Source organism: Thunnus albacares, chromosome 14 (genome assembly GCF_914725855.1).
Source record: "Thunnus albacares chromosome 14, fThuAlb1.1, whole genome shotgun sequence".
NCBI lineage: Eukaryota > Metazoa > Chordata > Actinopteri > Scombriformes > Scombridae > Thunnus > Thunnus albacares.
The window spans coordinates 24,289,794-24,314,780 of record NC_058119.1 but is presented as its reverse complement, the minus strand read 5'-3'; the positions used below and the strand labels follow the sequence as shown (position 1 = coordinate 24,314,780).

Here is a 24,987-nt window from a genome sequence, read left to right as displayed (position 1 = left end):
TCAAAAGGCTCTAATTTATTGTGTCGGAAAGAAGAGCGCGAGTGTGTTCGCTTGGGTCGTTCATGTGTGCTCACAGAGCTGATATTAAATAATATATGCTTTATAGTAGAAAGCTGGAAGGATGTAAATTATTGTGTGTGAGGGTGTGTGTGTATGGGGGTGTTGGGAGGGGTAGGGGGGCTTCTTAGTATGGGATCACACATTCACACACGCTTTCCAAATTAATTTAATCTAATTAATCGCCCTGAGGAGAGGCAACAGATGCTGGTGATTACCCCCCATGCCTGGACCCCTCCCTCTCCGGGCACATACGCACAACCACAAACACACAGCAAGTACACACTAGAGGGCACACACATAACTATCACAACTCTAAATGCTGCCATTTTCTGCCAGTATGCAGCCAACATGTATTATTTTCTTGCATTGAAGTGCATAAAATATTTATGTAGGCTGAACAAGAAAATCAAGACACACAGTTAGGCTCACAGCAAAAAAAAATATGGAAAAGGTGTGTTTCTTTCTTGTGTGTGTGTGTGTTGGTGTCTTTGTGAGAAACTGCACCTGTGTCTGGAGAGCTATGTATTTGGGTGTCCAGTTAGTTACGTCTTAGGGTGCTCTGTGTGTGTGTGTGTGTGTGTCTGTGTGTGCTAGTGGGTTGTAGGTGGCTATGGAGGCCGGGTGGTCCCTCCTGTCGCCTTAATAGGCTTACTGGCCCCTAATCCACACCACACCACCTCGTCACATGGCTGGTCTGCTGACTAACCGCTACCGCCGCCATGAGGTGTGTGTGTGTGTCTCCAACTACGTCTCTGTGCAGGTGTCATGTTTGTGTGTGACTGTATCTGAGCGTATGTGGGTTGGTATCTGTGTGAGATATTGTATCTTTATACTTGAGCTAGTGTGTGATTTGTATGTAAGCGTAAGCATTAACACACTAGAGTTGACAAAATTCATTCATTCATTGACATTAATTGTGATAATTGAGTAAACCTTTAAGCCAATAAAGCAAAAAGTTCAAACATTCAATGATTCTAACTTCTCAAATGTGAGAATGTGCTGCTTTTCTCTGTTTTATATCACTGTAGATTAAATATCTTCAGGTTTTGGACTGTTGGTGGGATAAAACAAACTAATTGAAGATGGCACCTGGACTCTGGGAACTTTTGTATTTTTCATTATTTTCTGATATTTTAATCCAAAAAATCATTGGCAGATTAATCAATACTAAAAATAAGTTGCAGCCCTGGTCATTTCACACCTGTACTTAAATATATTGTCTCTTTTAGCACACATAGCACACATGCATACACATACACTGCTATGTACATTTTTCGACACACACCATATCTTCTATCAGTGTATGTGTGTGTGTTTTTGCTTACATGCATGTGTTTGTTAATTAAACTGATTAAACTGTTGCCCCTGACGATGTGGGGCTTTGTTTCTGTGTTTGCGTCATATTTTTCATGCTCTGCTCTCTCTCTCTCTCTCTCTCTCTCTCTCTCTCTCTCTCTCTCTCTCTCTCTCTCTCTCTCTCTCTCTCTCTCTCTCTCTCTCTCTCTCTCACTCTCACTCTCACTCTCACTCTCTCTCTCTCTCTCTCACTCTCTCTCACTCTCTCTGTTTTTGTGTATGTGTGTGAGCGTGTGTGCACGTATTTAGTCTCTCTTTGTATTGTTTTGTCTGCTTCACTGTTTTATCTTGGTCCTGTTCATACTTAAGTCTCTCGTCCTTGTGTTCCTGTATGCCCTCCGCATACTGTGTGTGTGTGTGTGTGTGTGTGTGAGCGAGAGAGACATATGTTTGCGGTGTGTGTCTTTTTGTACGCCATGCACATGTGCAGTCTGTGTATGTTGCTCGTGTGCGTGTGGAGGTCTTTACGTTTGCATGTGTGACTTTTTATTCATGTGTAGTGTGAGCGAGTGTGTCTTGTCCCACTGGTCCAGGTTGTGACCTCGGCTTTCATCTCCTTAGTCTGAGGCTCCTGCAGCCCGCTGCGCTCCGCTCCCAGCCAACAACGCAGCAGATGTCACCAGACACTGCTGCAAATACACACACACACAGTCACATGTACACATGTACACCGGCTCATACACAAAGTGTCTCTCCATCATATATTCACATAGACACACACACACAGGCTCACAGCATGTGTGCACACATACAGTATAAAATCTCACACACTGGCATCCTGTCACACATGATGCTTATAGATACATTTCTGGCACATACACACATGTGGAGTCTAAACCAGCCCAAACAGGTTTTTGTTTTGCCTCATAGAGTGTGACGTTTGACCCCAAAGCAAACATCAAAACACAAGTGTCACCAGGGAAAACATCCTTATTTCCGCCTGTGTGGCCTTCACATGATAGATGTCCTAACTGAAGTTTGTGTGTGTGTGTTTTGACTCAAGATGTTGATGTTACAGACTGTGGATCAGTCCCTCAAACCTTCATAACAATGTTTGTAATATTTTGGCAAAACTTTAAAGGATGATGATGCATCTCACCGCTGTGACATATATACACTTGACACACAGAAGGGGAGCGCTACTGTAACAGGCCTAAACAAGATGAGCTATTTTGCAATTGGTTGGCCAAAAGTGGGGAATGCATCATGTTTGGTCGGCATGACAAAGTTAAATATGGCACGTTATCGCACCGCTGTTAAATACTGCACCGCAAGCTAATACTAGTATACTCAAGATCGAGATCTGTTTGTGTAATGGCATCCCTGCCAATGAAGGAACTTTCAAGTCACAGTCAAGTCAAGTCATGACTTGCATGTTCCTCAAAACAAGAGGTAAAAAAAGTTAGATAAAAATAATTACAATACTGTTTTATTGAGGTGTGTGTCCCTGTAGGTGTCTCCTTTTTCATTAACATGATGGTTGTCGCTGCTCTTGCCTAACTAATCAGTACTTCTATGTACAAATCACCCTCCGCATGCAGAGCATTTTTGACCTAGCTAACATTGGTTGATTGAAATAGCGATGGCGTCTTCAAATGTCTTGTTGTGTCTGATCAAAAGTCCAAAATCTAAAGATACCATCAAATGTTTGGCATTTTTCCTTAAAATATGACCAAAAAATGATTATTCGATTATCAAAATAGTTGCGGATTCATTTTCTGTCAATCAACTAATCAATTAATGCACTCTGGTTCTACATACCACACACTCTCAATGTTCTCAGTTTTACTCCATACAGTGATTTTCATTGCACGCCATCTGTCACTACTGTCAACTGTAAAAAAAGCTAAAATGATTGAAAACCAACAAATGTAAAACGATGAATAACTGTTGTACTATATTGAATTGCAATACAGGGTAGTAAAACAAGATATTTATTTCAATTAAAATGTCAGGGACTACAACACTGGATCAATTTTTGTTACAGAATGATGATGGCTGTTGTCCCAGGCCACGCCTGTCCTGGCCCCGCAGGGACTGCCAGCTCACTGTGTACAGACTTGTGCCAATCTAGAAAACAAGCTGTACCTCCTCCTCCTGTTACTGCCTCCTGTCCCCAAGCTGACCCAGAAGACACACACTGACTCACACGCATCCAGGCACACACAAACACACACACACACACACACACACACATTCACTTACAAACACAAATGCTGGAAAGGTTCAGCAAAGGTGTCTACTGTATCAGGTTGTTTGGGGGGGTTGGTGTAAAACGAGCCTTGAACCAGCAACAGTGAAGGTAGGAGAGGCTGGGAGGAAATAGAAAGAGCGGAGTCAGACAAAGAAGCGAGAAAGGAAGTAGACTTAGATGTTATTTGTACTTGGACTCACAGGTCAGTCTTTACACACTTCACTCAACTAGAGACTGGGGACAAATCTGCTGGCTTTCATTGTTAAAACTGGGTGGAAACAGAGAGTTAAAAAAAACAAAAAAACCCGGCATTGCAGAACCAATCCAAAGTCTTCAGGGCGGCCCTTCATATTGGGGCGGTGACACGCAGTTCACTACGGAGGAGAATGTGGGGGAGGGCATCATTTCCGTTTAGGTTTGTTAGAGGCCGTTCTCGCCACCGTTCAAGCAACTACCTTCCATTTACAAATCCCCAGATGACTGGTAGGTTGGGAGATCTCCAATCGTCTGGTATCACGAGACTAATTTGTTCTAGGTGTTGCTGACTTGCCATGCCGCACATTGACTGTCTGCTCTTCACATTTTTCTTTGTGTGCAAAACCTGATGTGCAACTTCACATCAGTGCTGAACTACTGCAGGCACTCAAGTTGCACAATCCACATAATATTTTGTGATATTTGTGTTACACAGTTGCAAATGTTAACATACAAGCTCCAGATGTCTTGAAGTATTGAACCATTATTTCTTGTCCATTATGTCTCTCAACAGTCCTGATATATGATTGAAGGCTCTTGTTTGTACATTATTGGCTGCCACACCCTCTCTTATCAGTCATCTCTGAGGTTGTCCTCTATCACTTCATGGCCTCACATCCTGTCAACTGCCCTGCTCCTCCCTGGTCGACTCTAATCCCTGTCTTCATCCTCATCTCACCTTGTTATTGGTGTCATGTGTTACATGGTGATGATGGGTGGTCAGACGGTTCGGGTGCGACGCGAGGTGCAATTGGACGACGACGACAGCGGAACAGTTATTATCTCCATCTCTCGGTTATTTATTTTTCCTCTCTGCGTCTTAAGATGGCTGCTCGCGATGGAGACAGGCCTGTGTGGCCCGCAAAACACTGGCCCCAGCAAATCCCCCTGTTTATCCACAAGCCTGACCCGCTGGGTCTGCGTGGGCGGGTTGTTCGTTCGGCAGATATGTGTGTGTGTGTGTGTGTGTATGCGTGGGTGGCGGTGGCGAAAGAACATGTGTGCATGCACAGAGGCGTTAGTGTTGAACTTAGGCTAAACTTGTGTGTAGGGTGACTTGTTTGGCATTATCTCCTCAAGATCCGCTCGTGGTGAGTACGTGCGAGTGTGTGTGTGTTTGTGTACGAGCATTTTAGGGAGTGAACACAGATACACACAGTTACTGGCAAACTAAGGCGACTGTTCTGCTAAGTGGCAATGAATAGGGTCTTATGATGTGCTCTGATGCCAGTGCTAAGCCAGCCACTGACAGTTAGACTGATCCCCAAACATGCTCTGTCTCTGTTTGGGATATAAATCTGTACTCAGAGTACCGCACCCAGAGGTGAAGGTGTCAGGAATTTGAGGTTACTCGCAGTAAAGGCATGCACCCATGGGTGTTGAGGAGATGTGGTGAAGGACACATTCCCTCTGTGAGAGAGCTGCTCATATTTAGTGTGTCACTTAAATTATCTTATAAATTCTCTTAAAGCAAAAAAAACCAAAACAACTTCCTAATGTTGCATACAAATAAATACATTTGCATTTAAATGTCTTTCTAAGCATCTCTTGTATGAGCAGTGATAGGAGTAGAATTTAGTGTGGAGGCAGTATGATGGGCCCATTATGCTTATTGGTTATAAGTCATCTATGAATCTGTAAATTAAAAGTTATTCTGCTGTTTCACCAATGTTAAGTCACTCTGAAACAGATCAAACACTACACAGCTCAACCACAGTGTACACATTTAGATATGAGAGGGAGCTGTTTGTGTTTTTGTGTGTGAGTGTGTCATGCACATAAACAGAATAAACAAACCGAACTGGGGAACCCTATTGTTCTTTCTTGGAAAAAGGAATTTCAAAGAACAAGCGCTCACCCATGCACATACATATACACACACACACACACACACACACATACATGCACACACACTAAGGCACACCAGCTCCTTATCCAATCCCTCCACTAATTCCCCCTTGGTAGAAGGTGTTCATTGTTTCTCTTTCATTCTAATCTCTCCCTCTCCTTTTTTTTTAAAAATCCATATTAGATTCTCTTTGAGTTGGCCACAATCGGAGGCACTGAAGCAGAGCATCACCCTGCTAATGCTCTTTGTCTCCCCAGATTTGTCACTTAGCATGGAGAGTACACCTTTGTCATGGAGCAGGGTGGGAGAGAGGCAGACTCTCACTTGGGGCAATTGTTTCTTGTCACAGGCCATCTTAACCCCCCGCCCCCTTAAGCAAATCAGCTTTGCTCTGGATTAGGGCCCTATCATAGCCCTGTCAGATCTCAGCAGCCTGCCTAAAACAGCTAAAACAAACAGATCCTTAAAGTGAGAATTGAGAGGATATGAAGAATCTGATTCCATAAAAAAAATCCCGTTGTTGTCTTTAACTGGAAATCATCATTTGATATCTCTGGAATATAGAGGTTCCAGCCTGCGGGAGTTTTATCAGCCAAAACCCTCGAGCTTGATAGCATCCTCTTCTCGGTCGTGTGGTAGTGAAACTAAAACAAGATGGGAGGACTATCGCCATATAGCCATCACAAAACTTTGTTGGGAATGTGATTATATTGCAATTTCATGGAAGTTTGTTATTATTTTAGTTGTATGGCGTAGTAAGAGGTTTTATTCTACTATACATTTTAAAACAGGTGCTTAAATGACAGTTTAACGGGTAAAGTGACTCCCAAGAAGGCAAAATTAAGGGCTGGCATGGTTGTTTTCTTCTTTTTGTCAATAAATCTCATGTGCAGAGCCAAACCAACAATGAATTGAGTGTGTATCACTTATTCCACTGTGCTGTAGACCTCCGTGTTACAATGTAGTACAAAGTCAAGAGGCTGTGATATGTAGCACACAGAAACTCGTTAGTGCACATCCACAGAAGTGTCTGCCTTACACAGAACTACTCTCCGGAGACTGAAAACGTGATTGCTGTTATTAGTCTTTGGAGCCGTTTCTAAACAAACTGACGTGCCCAAAGTCTTCCTGGCCAAGGAACATGTCATCCAGTGCAGCGGTGTGACTCATTGACATGTTTTTAATAGTTTTTGGACAACAATGGAGGTCTATGGCACAGAGGAATAAGATATATCAGGCTTTGGATACACACATAATACTTTTAGTAGATCAATTCATTGATAATTTGGCTCTGCACATGAGAGTTGTTGACAATAAGAACATTTTTTAAATCGCCAGTCATATCCTTTAATGTCCTTTGTTTCCTGCATGTAAAGCACTTTTTTAAATAACTGTGACTAAGCCAGTATTGTTATTAGTTTTTTACCCATCAGAGGTTATTTTCCTGCTTTCACAGTGACGTTTTGAGACAGATTTTGTCAGCTTTGTGTTAGTTGTGTTGTACTGGTTAAGTTTACTGCAATAGATGTGTGTCTGCGTATCAGAGTGTGTAGTATAAAATGAGGTGAAAGCTCAAAAGAAAGAACTTGGGTGGTCGACCACTGTCATCATTCACTCTGTTAAACACACACACACACACACACACACACAACCAGTCAAAAGTGGACGGACACACCACCTACCTCACCCTTGACAAATTTGTCCACCGTTGTCCGCCACCATGGTGAATCTGCCGTCCTGATATCTGAACTTCGGCTTCATGCAGGGGAAGTAATCAATCCCAGATACAGTAACTGGGGGGTGTTGGCTCAGTGGCTGTGTGTGTGTGTGTGTGTGTGTTTGTGTGTGGTGATGTTATTGGCCATTTTAGGCCTTGATGATGGCCAGAGATGGTGAAATGGTGGGAAAAGTGATGAGCAGGCACTTCATAGACCAGGGATGAACTCTAGCTATAATCCTGTCGACCTATCTCCCTCTCTCTCTCCCTCCCTCCCCCTCTCGGCTCTGTCTTTCTTTCTCCCTTACCCCATCTTCCTCATTTTCTCAATCTTTTTCCCTTCTCTCGACTTCTCTTTCCGTCCTTCTCCTTGCTATCCACCTCTCTGTCTTCTTCTCTCGTCCTCTCTACCCTTCTCTCTTTCCATTTCCTGACCCCCCCTCCTTCCCACCCTTTCTTTCCAAACCCCCCATGTCCCTTTCTCTCTCTCTCCAGCAGAAGTGCAGAGCCAGGGCTTTTGCCTGCTGGTAATTTATTTTCCCATTAGCCCCCTGTCTGAAGTGCATGCTCTGGGTCTGAGTGTGTGTGGGGGGCACTGAGGGCCACCCAAAAGAAAGACCCAGAGAGGAGAAGAGAGGAGGGCACCCTGGACACACTGATAAGACGAGAAAGAGAGGGAGGCAGGGTGGGAGGGAAAGAAATGAAGGGAGAAAGAGATACTGGCTTGGTCTCTATCTAAGCATTTTTGCTGGTTATGAATTATGATGCTGACTAATTAGAAAAGCTGAATGAAAACGGCAGATTTCAGTGGAACGATTACGAACGCTGAAATGATTAGTCAATCCACAGCATATTAATTTATAAGAATTGTGATTATCAATGAATTTTTTCATTTATCAAGCTAAAATGCCAAACATTTTCTGGTTCTAGCTGCTCAAAAGTTGGGATTTGCTGCTTTACTCTGTTTTATATTATTGTCAGTAAAATATTTGGTCGCACAAAATGCACAATTTGTATTATACAATAAATCTCCTTGGACTCTTGACCATATAAACTAGAGCAACAACGATTAATAGATGTTTTGATCATCGATGAATCGCAAAATTGCCAAATATTTGATAGTTGCAGCTTCTCAAATGTAAAGATTTGCTATTTTTCCTTTTCATATATGAAAGTTAATTGAATATCTTAACATTTTAGACAAACAAAACTGGAAATTTGAAGACATCACTGTGGCCTCTCAGAAATTTTGAACGCCATTTTTTAACATTTCATAGACTAAACGATTAATCGAAAATAATTGTTTGTTGCAGCCCCAGTGTTTACACAGGGTTTCATTTTAATATATTAATTTAAATCTGCGTCTACTTAAATCTGTCTTGCTGTTCCCCTGCTCCCTGTCTAGTTTCAATTTTGCTAGTTTGCACATTGTTTAATGGCTGTCATGTACATGTCCAGTGTAGCTGCAGTGATGCACTGAGTATCATGTTTATGTCAGGTGCATCTCTACAACCTGTCAGAAATAATCATATTGAACACAGCACAAAGTAACAACATAAACATACAGTCAAGTCTAGTGTGACCTCGGTTAGAGGGACAATCCTTCAACCTGCTAACTTGGACTCAGGCTGTTTGGTGTAGAGATGATTGCTTTTATATCTGGAGGTTTCATTAATGCAGTTCAACCTCTGGAATATTTTAGTTCTCATGTGTATTTCTGTGTGCGTTTTGGCTCGGTGTGGCAAGCTAACAAGAGGTCAGTCTCCAGTAAAACACTCCTCTCTCCCAGTTAGGATTAGGCCTTTTAAGGACTAGTTGGCTTGTGACTCTTCTCCTTTCATCTGCTGCCATCAGAGGCAACCCTGCATTAAAGGCATTCCTCCCTCTCTCTGTCTTTCTCTTGCTCTCTCACTTTACACACACAAACACACTGTTGACTGATTATTAATATGTGTGATAACTGGAGTCTCCTGCCTGGCAAACACAGAATATCGCCTGCACATTTGCACTTCAGATGCAAGAGATATAATCTGTTTGGAAATCAAACGAAATGAATTAGCAAGTTTTACAATGTGATGCCATCGAGCATAGTAGCAGAAATTGCCTTCGCCCACACATCTCATACAAAAATGTTTTTATATCCAGCAAAACGAAATGCCTGAGACATACAGGTTTCAACTGAAAAATGGATGAAAAATCTTGTCAGAATGTTTTCTTGTGGCCCTTTCCACAATTACAGAGGTCAAAATGGCTACTCTTGAGTTAGTACACTAGTAGTTGGTATTATGTGTCTTGCTCAAGGACACTTGCAAGACCAATCCTGTCTTTAGATCTTCCTTCATTAACCTTTTAACAGATTTGGAACCAGTTGTAAGTGTTAGCTGTTGGTGCACAGTTGCGGTTGTCTGTATATGTTTACCCCGCCATTGCTAATGAGTGTGCTCATCTTCTCTCGTGAGTATAGTCTGATCGTTCCTGTACCTGGCTGTAGGCACCACATCCAATGATCCCATATCCAGTTTCTTAGTGTTTTACAAAAAAAGGACTCCATGTCTGGAGCTCAGTGTCATTCTAAGCCATATTCATCCAAAACTACGGCACACACTGTGCTGTAATCTGCCGTCTGTTCCTTTTAAAACAAGCCTAATCCTGCTCTTGTTGTGACTAATCGCTCTTCTCTCGTTCTCTTCACTCACGTCTTCTCTCACTTTCCCTCCACTGTTTGTCAACCTTGTTGTTGGTTTTTTTTTTTTTTTGTTGTTCACACCCCCCGGGGACGAGGTTGTGGTCAGTGAAAGATTTTGTGAGGTTGGAGTTAAATCTGATCCACGAGATGGTTGTAGTGAAGAGAAATCCTGTGGTCCTATTTCATACTTGTGTGTCGGTGTGTGAGAGAGAGGCTGTGTGCGTGTGTGTCCTAGTGACAACACACATGAAAGCCATTTGCACAGTTCATTCTATTATTAAAACCATTGTTATTGTAATTCACATAACCACAGTGATAGTATTGCATGCCTTTTATGTCCATTGTTGCTTTTAAAATGCACACATACACACTGCTCGGGGAAAAAAAATAAATCCTCACATATAATAGTAGCAGATGAATAATTTGGTCTTAATCTTTGTGTGTATGCGTGTGTGTGTGTGTGTCTATAACGCCTATAGTGGGGTATTCATAGGTGGTATGTAAAAAGGCCTGCCTTATCAGTTATCAGGGGAGGCCAAATTGACACAGAGGAATCACTCCATTGTGTGCGGATTCAAAAAGAGATGTGAGCACATTGGATGTCTCCATTTCCAATAACTGTGACCTTGAGGCGAGAGGAATAACGCGGTGCCCCCCCCCCCCCCCCACCACTACCCCTACAATCTGCTGACTGCTGAATTCAACCAGAGCCAGCTGATTTTGGGTGTTGGGGCGGAGGGCTAATCGGTGCTACCTAAGGGTTATTCTATAGGGTAAATTGAGTTTGGCTTTTATGTTTTTTTTCTGAGCGGGTGTGAATACAAATTACAAAGGCCTGTGCACGATTTTGTGAGGGGTGAAATGTTTAAGCTTTATGTATTAGCCCCATTTAAGACTGACGTTTTGTTTCACATAACTTCACAGATTTCATAACGAGGGAGAGAGAGAGGAAGAGATTGTTTCATCGGCCAAGTCTCATCCATCTCCTGTAGTTTCACTGATTACCGTAAACTACTTTGGGGTAACAATTCATTGCAAAATAAGATGTCAAATACTTGACTTTTCAGATGTAATGTAGTCTACATTCAGAGTGAAACTGACCTCAGCTTGTCCTTTTTCACCCAGTTTAGGATTGTTTTGTTTTGTGGCACCAGGCTTAAGTCAGATAATCATCGGCTTGATGTGGAACCAGTGATTTCATCACTTATCATCATTGTTTTGATACCAGAGTCATGTTTTTGTCATCTGTCTATCTTCCTTAAAAACATTTTAACCGGATTCTTCTTCTTATTGTCAAATCAGTTTTACTGCCAACAATGGGGAGTACCACCTAATGAGAAAGTTGTCACCAACAATCTGTATAAAATTCATATTATCTTTAACAATGGTCAGTTTAAGAATAGATATCGTTGATGTGGATTGTTAGTAAAAGTGGTAATATATGGATCAATAGGGAATATCGACCATGTTTGTTAAAATTAAAAACCAATTGACTGGTGACCTGTGTTAAAAAGCCATTAGCTGATTGGTGTGTGTGTGTTTGGTGGCACTTATTCTTTTTGTTCATCATGTGCTAACACTGCCCTGTCAGTGTGTGTGTGTGTGTGTCTGTGTTAGACCAGGTCTATACAAAGAAGCCAGGTTCTTTTAGCACTCAGCCTAATTAATCCATCTCTTGGTGACAAAAGGATCTCTACCCCTCCTTCCTCCGGCCCGTCCCATTGGCATTTTGGGGCAGAGGGATTCAGCAGGACCCCCGGGCACCCCTCCTGCCCTGACCCCTGCCCCCCCACCAGGGGAGCATCTGTGGATCGATCCGGGGCCAGCTGGCACCAAGGGAGAGGGGCAGGCCTGGTACTCTAACACACAAATACAAATACACCCAAACAGTCCCGTCTTGAATGAAACTCATTTAGCGTCATTTATGGTGGAAAAAAAAAAATAGGCAGAGCAAAGTATGTGTGGGAAGGTTTCAGGTTTGATTACTTGTAGTGATTTCTGTGTAAATGTTTGTGTCTTGGCACATGTTGGCCTGGTTTGTGTGAGTGTGTTACTGTGCTATAAGTCAGAGGTAACTGTGGGTCTTTAACCAAGACCTGCATTTGTACAGAGATGCAGCTAGGGGGCAGCATACAGCCATCACCCCTCCCTCCTTTACTCTTTCCATCCTCTCTCTCTTTCACTGTCGTTCTTTATCTCTCTCTCCCTCTCTGTGTGCCACTTTTTACACACACACACACACACACACACACACACACACACACACACACACACACACACACACACACACACACACAGGTACTTAGTCATTCTTTGGGCTCAGAAAGAGAGAGCATATTGATAGTCCTATCCTCTCTGTAATAAATTAAACTTCTGTATTGTCCTTCCCTTTCATTTTACACATTGTCACAACCTCCCAGTCACCCTAATCCCAGCTACCCCCCCCACTCCCCCCCATTTTCACCTTCTCTCAAACACACACACACATGCACATACACACATTGATTGACAAGCAGCATCCGGGGAAATAGAGCAGATTTCCATTGTTTGCTGCCCCTACTCAAATCTGTTGAAACGGTTATTCCATTCTTTTGCAGGGGTATTTGCATATCCTTAAGTATTTCCTATTTTTCAAGACCCCCCCCCCCCCTCCCCCTATTCCACCCCATCCTCCTTTTTACTAAATCCCCTCTTCTTAAGTGTTTGGTGCATTTGGCAAATTCATTCATAAAGTATCTACATGCGCTATTAGCTTAGTATAATAGCCAGGGTGTAATCTGCAGAGAGATAAGAGGTGGAGAGGGAGTTTTTTTTTTTTTTTTTTCCTCTTCTTCTTCTCCTGATGGGCTGTTCTTTGGACAAGCTTGGTGGTGGGGCGATGATACGTCATTATGTTCCCCAGCCGTAGTGACAAGGCTCAAATGTCAGCACGAAATGTCAAGTGGTCTCTCTAGTCAGCCGGTCTGATTCTTCTGTAGTTTTTTTTTTTATATATATACAATTATTGGTCTGTGCGAGGAGCAGGTGGGAAAGAAAAGGTAAAGATAGAGAGAGATGGAAGGATAGGAGGGTTAGAAGGAGATATATGAATGGATGTTGGTGGGAGACAGGGGAATGAGGATTGGATGAACAGTCATTTCTAATCTTTGATACTGATAATTTCTGTCAGAGGAACTTATGTTTTGTCCAAATGTACGTGGACAGTAGCTCTGGAGGTATAGTAACAGAATCAGCCTTTTACTGACAAGACTGCTGTTGGCCCTGTTGCCTCCCACATGCCAACTGCTTGATCTCCTCAGCCTGTTATGTTCATAAAAATGTACCAAAGGCTGAATTGAATAGATACTTTGAATAAATCAGAGTAACTCATTCAATCAGCCAATCCTCTGGTTGTTTTTAAGACCTCATAACAAAGAAAGAACTCCTTACTTCATGTGATTATTATGGTGAAGAAGACAGGCCAACACACTGCACACAATGAGAAAATGCAAGCAATTTACCAAAACATATTCACTAATTTGACAAAACATGCCATATTTAGAAAAACACAGAAAATATTCATAATTCAGAAAAACAAGCAGATATAAAAATACTGCTATATGTATGCTACACCACAAACTCTGCTATGACATCAAGGAAATATTTTTTAAAACAGGAAAGGCTCAACAAAAGTGAGATAATTTCTCCACTGGGATGGTAAGAGAACCCAACCATGGAGTTATACTGGAGCAAGTTTTGGGTTATGTCGGATTTTGGCCGGTTCTGTTGACAGTGAGACTTAACTTAAGTCCACTGGAGTTGCTAATATACAATTTAAGGAACAAATTAGTCAGCTTCTTGACAATTTTTAGCTTTATTCATTGATTGAATATAGCAAATATGCCAATAATGTGTTGTATTAACACAACAATATGTCGCTTAATATGCATTTTTTTCAAATTAATGTAATGTAATATATAGTTATTAATAGTGAAAATTGAAGTTGTGCACATTTACACACCATGTTGGTGCTCCTATAGCTGGCCCATAGATTTCTTGTCTCTATTTGGAGCTTACATAGTGTCTCACTATATTACCGATAGCTTTACTACTTTGTACAGATACTAACTCTGTGCGGGTATGTCTGTGTGTGTATATGAATGAATACCCTGCGGTCCTTAGCGATAAGGCTGAGATTGAGTTTTCCCCACAGAGTGTGAGCCTCTGAGGTTTATGTGTGTGTGTGTGTGTGTGTGTGTGTGTGTGTGTGTGTGTGTGTGTGTGTGTGTGTTTTGTGTGTGAAGACATCAGGAAACAGGCAATGTAAAGAGCTCGTATCGCTTTATCTACCATACACGCCGGAGCGTATGTGTATATGTATATGTGCTCTCAAACTGGTGTTGTGTGAAAGAGAACTAGCTGCTTTGCTTTGTTCGGCATTGTGCGCATGAGAGGATGAATCCTCCGGGCTCGATTCACAGCTGAGACAAGAAGGTATAATAACACAAGTGTGTGTGTGTGTGTGTGTGTGTGGGTGTAGGTGTGTGTGTTTTATATATGCTGTTTTTAAACATCCTCGCAAAAAGGGAGAAAAAGAGGAATGAAACAGATGTAAAGGGAGAAGATGTGTTACCACTTCCTGCTGCTTTCATTCCACATGGCTTATGAAGGGACACCAGTGTCTGACCCTCACGTTGCATTCGGTTCTAACATCAGTCCCTCGTCACATGCAAATGAACACGTATCACTGAACCAGGAAAATATGTCAGTTTCCCATCACAAAAACAGAATCTGTAGAAACAGAGGAGGCAAAACAGAAAAGAGGGACATGGTATGTCAGTGGTATCAACACAGCAAGGAGGTGAACCAGTCTGCTATTCACTGACAGCGTGGTGCTTCCATAGCCAGACTTGCAGCAGACAAAACCCATCAGTTTTTGTTGGAGGGAGAGAGAGGGGGGGCAGACAAAAGGCTGGAACGTCCCCAACTGTTTAGTTTCCATATCTAGCAGTCAGTGACAAGGCTTTCCGGCTGTTCTTATTTTTCTACACACTGTCCTCTGGTGAACAGCACACACACACACACACACACACACACACACACACACACACACACACACATAGACATAGACCACTGTCACTGATTCTATAACTCTTATCACCTGGTCTGTGGCATATTCCCAAATTCCAATTTGACTGCTAGCCCCTGGCTCAGAGCACATCTCTGAAAAGAAGTACAGCAAAAATGGCTTCAGCGAGGTCCTTTGATAGGAAATATCAGGAAGGATTTCACAACCGAATTCACAATGAGGAACACAGGAGGGCCCAGCTTTTAGTTTGTTCTGGATTTACCAACCAACAGTGTCCAAATACACTATTATTTGTCTAGATATTGTGATCACAGTCATTGGTGATAATGAAAATATTTAGTCTGCTTCACCTTCTGCGCCTTGTATTAAAATTAATTGTTCCACACTTAACTGACCCCTCAAGTACTTGTTCCTCAAAGGAGGATGTAAAACAAATGACAACAATTATACAAAATCAATTAAATCTTCCAGAATGTCCTCATATTAAATTAACAAATGCCTCTCTCCTGCCTTTTTCTCTTGATTTTCCACCTGATCCTGCATTGCAATATGGGCCTATATTCACCTGCATGTGCTTCATGTCTCTGTTCCTCTACAGGAGTCTCCATCAGGGCGGAGGAAGGCCTTGGCCACCAGCAGTATAAACATGAAACAGTACGCCAGTCCCATGCCCACACAGACAGATGTCAAACTCAAGTTTAAGCCCCTGTCGAAGAAGGTGGTGTCGGCCACGCTGCAGTTCTCCCTTTCCTGCATCTTTCTCCGTGAGGGAAAGGCCACGTAAGTCTTCTCATGTAACACCTTTCCTAAGTAGGGAATGGTATCATGTACGTTTTTATTAAAGTCAGATTCTGCTCCTGTTTTATAGGTTCTGCTTCTTAATGAAACCTTGTTCAGATTCTTGACATACAAGAAAAGAAAACAAAGATGTTGAAAGCCAGAATCATTTTTATTTTCTGCAGATTTATACTGCTATAAATATGTAATTTGTCATGAATGACATTTTTAGTTTAAGGCTGAAGTGAAAATATGCACACACAGTATAAGTACTGTCTTTGTGAAGCTTGCTCCTGTCCACCATATTGTATATATTCTATACATATGCTGACACATGTACCCAGTGATGTCGACATACTGGCAGCACATCCAAACTTCCCTCTCACAAAGGGATAAGCAGAACCAAAAGGCATGTTTCTTTGGAACTGGTTCAAATTCTCATCTATCCTGATAATTTGAATGAATCGCCATTTCGTTCCACTTTCGTTCCATTTAAATCATTGGGCAAGTCAGAGATGCAGGCAGTGATTCAGATGTCTGGAACCTGGCTAATTTTTGCTAATATTACGTTTTGCTGTCTTTACAACAGCAACGAAGATCACAAAACCCCACATGCAGTTCACACATCAGCCATACAACCTCTCTCTCCCTGGCTTTATATAGTGACGCACAGCTAGCGTGATGTAGATACTGCTACACAGATAAACAACAGTATAAAAGCAGGAAGTTAGTCTCTACATTAAAAACCCGGCTCTTTCAGCTCTTTTTCATGTCACTTCCAACCAGAGACGTTTGAAATATGCCAGTATTGAAGTTTTGATTGCAAGTCAATGTCCTCAGCTCTGTAAAGAATCACATCAAGCTAAAGAGTCCGGTTTGATGCTAAAAGTAATTATGTTTGTTTTATTGATCTACAGTATGTACTCTAAATGTAAAATGTATAATATAACGTATGTACACATATTTGTTAGTTAGTTTAATGTACACTCACACCCTCTGTTACCCACTCAGTGCAGCCCTTCATTCATTCTCACATATTCCTCTTTGATACCACCAACTTTCATTTGAGGAGACACTCTCCCACTCTCTCAATCACGGTGTTTGCCGTTTGTTATTCATTCTAATTTGATAGCAGCAACTTTCATTTAAAGACAGGCGCTCACACACATACACCGAGCGAGAGCAGAGCAGCGAGGCCTTTGTTGTGGCACGGACGGCGGGTCGATGGCGCGTAACCCTTGTTAACCCTTCGGGGAATGATGTCGACCACACACAAACAAACTCCATCACACCAGTTCAAATGAGCCTCTGGGCCTGGGGAAACACCAAACACAAAGAACAGAGAGAAGAATACAGCGATTATGATGGAGCGGTGGTTTCGAAGGACTGTGGGGGGGGTGGAGTACATAAGACTATATAAAATACAAGAAATAATGTAGAAATTGATGCATCTGTGAATAAAGTGGTAGTGAGGGAGGAAATAAAGAGGCAAAGGCTGGATGGGAAAAGGTTGTGTAGGGATGAGAGACAAAAGCTTAAAATGTGAGAAGTTTTTTCTTTTTTTTATGACAAGAGTAAGGTGTAGAGACGGAGGTCTGAAGTGAAGAAATGAACGAGTGGTGAAAGAGGTAGAGACAGAAAGAGAGAGATGGGGAGCTATGATAATCCTCACGTGTGATCTGGCTATCAGCAGCTGTGTTGGTGAGAGCTTTGGGTTGAATTGTGTGTCTCCTAGCAGACCTTGAAAATAAACTGCTGATGGATTTTCATTCATTCATACAATCAATTTATGAATTGTTAGTTGTTAATCTATTTAGGTTATGTCATAAAAATGTAAAGGCCTGTATGCTTTAAAGAGTGAGCTTGTTTTTCAGACCGTTATACTTGTATTATATGTGCTGTATATATCTGTTTTAAGTGTTGCTGAACATGAGTTTCTGTTTGTTTCGTGTGTGTGTGTGTGTGTGTGTGTGTGTGTGTGTGTGTGTGTGTGTGTGTGTGTGTTATGGTCAGTGATGAGGACATGCAGAGCCTGGCCAGCCTGATGAGCATGAAGCAGGCAGACATCGGCAACCTGGACGACTTTGAGGAGGAGAATGAGGAGGACGAGGAGAACAGGGTTAACCAGGAGGAGAAGGCTGCCAAGATCACAGGTGAAAACAAGCACACATCGCTTTTATTAGTAAGACTGTCGACAGATATATGGCATAATCATATGAGCTCAGTTAATGGTAAGTTGATCTGTTGTTGTAAGAGCCATTTTTGCAGCAATCAGCGTACCGTGAAACTAATTTTAACAGGCAGATGTCCAAATGTCCTGTTGAATTTTGCAATCTTCCCAAACTGACAACTTTACCCCCGGGATAACATCTCTAACCCACCTGAGTAATCAACCCAGACCAGAATATTCAAGACCCGGGCTTCATGTTGGGCATCAACTTTTTTGATTTTGTTGTTTTTCTAAGTTTATGCTTCCTTAAGTTGTGCGTGCCGGTGTGCGTGCTCGCCTACATGTGAGACGTTGTGAACTCATGAGCTTCATTTTACAGATTGTGTCAGCTTCAGGTTATCCTCTTATGCGTAGGCTTTCCTTTCCCCCTCTCCCCTTTTTTTCCTCGCGTTCTCCTCCTTCCTGTGTTGGTTAACTGCTAGTTTGACAGTGGCTTGCTTGCGTCCTTATATACATACATGTCGAGGTCTAATGTATGGGCTCCGCTTCTTCCTGCTTTGCTTAATCCAACTTTTCAAAGCGCCTTCTTCTCTCCTCGTGTTAAGCTTCATGCTTTCTCTCCTTTCTTTTCCCTTCCCTGCTCTTTTTCTCATTTATATGTATATGCATTGAGCGCCCAGAGCGATGCTTCACTAGCGTGCATCTCTGAATCAAAGGCCTGACAAAGCTGCCAAAACTCCCCACTATCATATTCCCCCCTTGGATGCTACCTATCCAACAAGCCAGCAAGCTATCCCAGTGACACTAACACTAGGCTAACCAACACATATCCTGCAAATCATATATTCTCTTTTCATCTTTTACAAACAGTGTATGTAAATGATGAAAATAGGATATTTTACACCCAAAAGGATGTATTTTACACCTCCGTGAATATATATTTTGTGTGTGTATTGTTTGTATATTTGAGTATGTATGTGTTTGTCAGTTGTGTGTGAATGAGTGTTAGATGTTCTTCTGCTTACCAAGGTAAACAGCTAGCAACCTCGACTATAAAAGCATAACTAAAACATGTGATATATTTGTGTGTACATACAGCATTACAGCATATGTTTCCCTCTACACAAATATCAGTGTTGGTTTATATATTTGTAGACTCTGTCAGTCAAGTATTACCTTCCCAGGTAGTTAGCTAGCTAGTTTAGCAATATTAATAATTCTACAAATATAAACCAAGGTCTACACTCTGAAATAGATTCATTCATCTTAACTTCCTTATGAATGTGCAAATAAATGGTGTTTGTCTGTGTGTGTGTGTGCGTGTGTGCGTGTGTGGATATTCTCCATGGGGTGTATTATTTTGCCTTGTTCACTGCTATTATTCCTTCCTCCCTTCCTGTATGGCCCTGTCGTTTACAGAGATAGTAAACCAGTTGAATGCCCTCAGCTGCTTACATGGGGATGATGATGATGATGATGATGATGGTGGTGTCCTTAAGCGAGCACGCAAAGCAACCGCTAAGCCTGCCGCTTCCTCTCAAGGTCTTTTTTTCACCTTTCTTTCACCTCTCTCATCCTGTGTTTCCTGACTCCTCTTTCATGGTTTTGTGAACCTTGTGTAACGTCTACTTTATCATTCATTACCACATTTTTCTTAATTCCTCCTTTTTCAAAAAAATCTCTTTTTTTTTTTTATCTCTCTTTGGTTCAACCCCCCCCCCATCCCCTGATCCTCCTTGACATTGATATTGTGATCGTGTTGTGGTCTTATAGTTTATTTTGGTCCATGTGGTGATGTGATGTACAAGGTGTTGTGAACACATGTGTTGGTGTTCATCCTTTTGGTTCCTATTCTTTGTTTTTCAACTGCAATTGGTAGTGAACCAAACCAGGTTAATGGTATCTGAATGAACTCTTCTTACACAACAAAGAGCTTTTCTGGAAGACAAAAGTTGTGTTGCTTTGTTTTCAAATTGGAATTAAATATTGTTTGTTTTCAGTTGAACAGTAAGTTTTTGGATCAGTGGGATTCTCACGGGGCCTCAATCTGGTGAGCTGCTTCACAGTGACAAAGTGAAACATTGCTAAGACCATGTCCACACTAAATTTGTAAACACATCTTTTTCTCTCCGTCCAGACTAAAACGAGCGTGTAAATCTGAGAACGCCAGCTTGGCATTATAGTGTATGCGGCGGAAAATGGAGCTTTGTCGAAACGGTAACAAAACAACTCTCGCTTAATTGTTGTAATCTGCTTGCAAATTCAAAAGGTTAGGAAGCCGCCGCTGAAACAGAAAACAGAAAACTTCTTCACTGGTTTTCTATGGCCTGCTCGTCTGTTCTCCGTGCATGCCCGGTAGGAGGAGAATGACCCGTGTTGGCGTTTTAATGTGGACAGAAGTATTTGCTGAAACGCCTGGTATGGATATATGCTGTTTTAGCACAAAAACAGTGTTTAATTTAATTTAATTGGTTTACTGTAGATGTAGTTTAAGTTTGATGCAGGCAGGTTGGGGTTAGTGTAACTTCTTGTCTTAAGGCTCAGCATGAAATTAGGTGTCTCAAACTATGTGTGGTGAAGGGCCAAGCTAAAGACTAAACTAGATGGTTTTGCGGGTTAGTTCCTCATCAGTAGTGAAGGATGAACTATTAAGTGAAACAACTTGGATCATTGGCTAAAATGAAAATCTGCTTATTGTTTGCTGTCTATAACACATGACAAAACCAAAACTTATTTTAGGAGCTTTTACACAAAAAGATCTGTGATTAGAAAACACAGTTGAGCTCATTTGAGGGTTTTTTTGTATCCCTAAGTTACTCTACTTTAGCCTCCAGGTTGTTCTGCTTGGATAGAAAACAGTCACAAACTAAGCTGCACACAGACATAAACACACACCCATGCACACGTGCACTTGTCATGAGCTAAAATGGGTCATGAATGTTGTCAGTAAGAGGCAAGCAAAAGAGCAGCACTTCTTATCAGCTACCACCACTTCACATAGCAACACTACATATAGACCAAAACACACACACACACACTCACAGTCACAGCACTTTTTCTCTTTGCTCAGATTCTCACGTAGCGCTCAGCTGCACTTCTTGGCATCAACCTCACACGCATTTACACTCTTTTCAAATTGACCCACACACTGGCGGCATCCGTTTGAGCTACAGTGAGGACGATGAAGATAAAGTGGACAAGTCTCAGCCTCTCCAACTAGGATCTCCATAGCAACTCCATGCCGTCTCCCACGGTAACCCTCCATACCACCGCACAACTTTTCCCAGAATGCCACTGCTGCTTGTACATGCATTGAAGTGGACTGAGGTGGCGGAGGAGCACAGCGAAGTTTAGGCGGCGCTCTCCAGCAAGAGGGATTACTCGCACAAAACTGAACTGGTCTTTATGCTTGTGGTTCACTCCCAAGTGCAGACTTTGGTATATTTGGGTTTGTGAATGTTTGTATTCATTTCAGAGTCTTGTTTTGGGAGTTTAATTGTTTCATAGCTGTTATTTTCGACTCAGTTGTTGTCACTCTTCCTCATCATTTATATGATTTTATGTTGGACTCTGCGGCAATAGAGCTGATCAACAAGCTGAACTTCCTGGAAGACGAGGATCAGGACACGCCTCCTGCCATGAGCACCAATCCTTTTGATGAGCCTGACGATCACCTTCATGACCCAAACAACCTCAACCCATTCGGTGATCCTGATGAGGAAGGTATGTTCAACACCGTCAGCGCATGACATGGTTTTTAGGCTTTGATCATGTTATCAAGTATTGTTAACACAGTAAAAGTTTAGTAGTTTGTTTAAGGTAGTGTCAGTGGAGTTGAAGGTTTGGATGCACACATACGGTGAATGTGTGTAGTCATGTGTAACGATAGCAGGTAGGCTTTAGTACTTTCAGTCATACAGCTAAACCAATATTTTTGTATGACCACCTTGAGTAGCCAGGTGTATCAGTATGGATTATTTGTTTTTGAATGGCATGCTCCCACACGCAGAAAGTCTCCACTTTGTTGCTTGCTTGCTTGTTTAAGTTGACTTTTATCTGAATCTTATTGTTTGTGTGACAATACTAAACCAGTATGGAAATACAACGTGTTTACTTTTATTTGTTTCGAGGGATGATAAGGTTGTTATTTTTTTATAGGCATGTACATGTGTCTGATACTGTCAGGCTCTGTGGATATGTGTACACACAAAGCATGTTTGAATTGTTAAATTAAGCAAAATTGTCCTCAGTGTTTGTGGCCCAGCGAGCAGCACTATAATATTCAAACTGTGCTTGAACAAGTTTTAGTTTTCTTCCAAGTTAACTAATGTTAACCAAATGTGGGAAATCGAACTGCATAGGGGGGAAATACTTAGTGTTGTACTGTGGCTCAGCTGTTTCTTTGTAAGCTTCTTAAAAAAACACAACATGAGAAGGCAAATGAACAGGTAAGTCCATAATGCTTGGTTGTTTTCTGGGACCACAGACACATTTATTTTGCCCCCCCTCTGCTGCCCAGTTCTCTAACTCGACGGGATGATCAAATAAAGAAGTTACTATTGAGTCTGTGATACTTTTACAATCCCAGTATAGTATGTTTGTATCTCCAGTTGATGTTCTCTCCTCTCCGTCAAACAGAACCTCCTGACCAGCCCGTCTTACGGCAGCGGGTTGATGAGGATTCCTTCTACGACCACAACTCTTCAAACCCATTCAGTGAACCAGATGAACTCGAGACGCACACGTCCCCAGGGAACCCCTTTGATGAGCCGGACCAGGACATGGACCCTGAGCCCGACCCAGAACCCCCAAAGCCCAGGCAGAGGGTAGGGGTGCGGCCTGTTGACATGAGCAAGTACTTGTACGCCGACACCACCCACAACGAGGAGGAGGAGCTCGATGAGTAAGACATTATTCCTTTATTATTCTATTATATCCCAATTTTCCAACATTTTCCAGTCAGCTGACACATGAAAAATCAGTCATTGCTTTGTGAAAACTTCACATTTTGCAGGAGATACATTTTAAGATGAAAGCGACAAACCTATTTCTATTTTCCGTCATGAGAGTAAGGAAAGAGTGTCCACTGTGCATATTTTACACAGTTTTTCCAACTTTCATTTACACTTCTAATAATATAAAAAGACCTGAAGCTGCTTTCTTTGTGTATACAGTTCATTTAACTCTTTATGTATGTCAGTAGAATAATCCACGTCATACTGTTTGTTAGTCAGATAAACACACTTACCTAGACTGTTGAACAAAACAGCCAACTGACATGCTTTCCTGTACATCTCTGTAAGGAGTCCATACGAAAAGCAGTCCTGGAGGATCCAGACTGCCTAGTTTGGTTACTGTTGGCAGGCTAAGTCCTGTAAGACCCCTCCTTATTAGAGGGGTACTTGTAGCCCCCTCACCAGGGCAGAGTGACGAGGCAGCTCTTTCAACGGGAACAAGGACCCTGTTGTTTCACCGCATTCTTTAACCTGGTTTCCCTCCTTTCCCTCCTCTGTCATTCCTTCCCTTCCTCCTATCAACTTGTTGCCCCATACTTTCCCTCCTTGCTGTCCTCCGTAACTTCCTCCCCAGGCTCTGCTCATTTTTACTTAACCTCTCTTCTCTTTCATCCTGTTTTTCTCACTTTTATTATTTTCTTTTTCCTCCCCTCTTTCCTTTTACCACTCTACACCACTCTATCACTTTCAGTGTATCAAAACAAGTTTAGTTCAGTAAGGAATTCCCAGTTAAAAGAAAAGTGTATGTCATTAAATACAACAATGTGTTTCCTATCCAAAAACTGAACAGGTTTGTGGATTTTCTTTTTGATTTTTTTTAAAACACATATTTAAATCAATTGAAGTAGAACAGGTGTGACACTGGGCTATCAGAAATAGTAAACAATGTTTTTTTATTTACTGTTGCTGCGCAAAGTTTCAATCAATCAGATCTTCTTGAGGCACGAAGACATAAAAAAACATTGTGGGAATAAAGAACAGTGTTCAGATTCTACTTTTTGTCCCCTGTTTGATCCAACACCTTATGGATGTGCATACTTTTTTATAGTTAAAGAAACCATAAAGTCAAAGAGTGGATATCTGTGACCACTGCAGCAAGTTTTAATGATAACTTTTAATCTGTAATTAAGAGCTGGAACACAATTACCTACGTAGAAGGTTTCACTGATTGTGAATGACCTCTGCAGAAGAGTGGCCGTGCCTAAATTGTAAATGGAAACTCGTAGGTTTTTGGCTGTTGAGCGAAGCTGTCAGAAGGATAGCCGTGTGTTTTAGTCCTCTCGGCTGTCTAAAGACAGACAGGTTATTGACTGGTGTGTTTCTTTTGCTCTGTCTCTTACATCAGGAGCAGTTCTGTGCAGAATAGAAGGTTCAAGAGGGCAACGCAGTGTTTTGACTGGAGCCCTTTCACATGTCTTTTAGCCAGTGCTGGTCTGTTTAAGCTGCTCTATAGGCCTGCCTGCTTTTCTTTTCTTCACTTCCCCTCTCTAGCGCTCTGCAGTTAGATAGACACTGACTAGGTCTAACCTCTCTTTCACACAGATACCTAGTCAATCATTTTTTTTTCTTTCTTTCTCTCGCTCTCACCCCCACCCCTCTCCATCAAATTCTCTTGTTTGTTTGGGATTGCTTGTTGCATGTTGAGTAAATGTCTCAAGGCCGTGCCCCTGCTTTCAGTGCCACAAGCATGCCTGTATATTGATAACACTCTGGTATGTGTGTGAAAGTGCCTGTGTGTGTGTGTGTGTGTGTGTGTGTGTGTGTGTGTGTGTGTGTGTGTGTGTGTGTGTGTGTGTGTGTGTGTGTGTGTGTGTGTGTGTGTGTGTGCCTCTGTGCTCCT

At 41.9% G+C, this 24,987-nt stretch overlaps 1 protein-coding gene across 5 annotated transcripts in view; it reads left to right on the top strand.

Annotated features, from left to right (window-relative positions):
- ehbp1 (EH domain binding protein 1) overlaps positions 1–24,987 on the top strand; it is a 156,193-nt gene that overhangs the window by 35,782 nt on the left and 95,424 nt on the right. For 3 of the 5 annotated variants that reach the window (XM_044372577.1, XM_044372576.1, XM_044372575.1), the window contains exons 6-10: positions 15,784–15,965; positions 17,976–18,115; positions 19,552–19,674; positions 21,715–21,855; positions 22,771–23,035. In XM_044372577.1, coding sequence (XP_044228512.1) covers positions 15,784–15,965; positions 17,976–18,115; positions 19,552–19,674; positions 21,715–21,855; positions 22,771–23,035 — 851 coding nt within the window. The remainder of the gene's footprint in view (positions 1–15,783; positions 15,966–17,975; positions 18,116–19,551; positions 19,675–21,714; positions 21,856–22,770; positions 23,036–24,987) is intronic. The other 2 variants (XM_044372579.1, XM_044372578.1) reach the window with 1 other exon arrangement.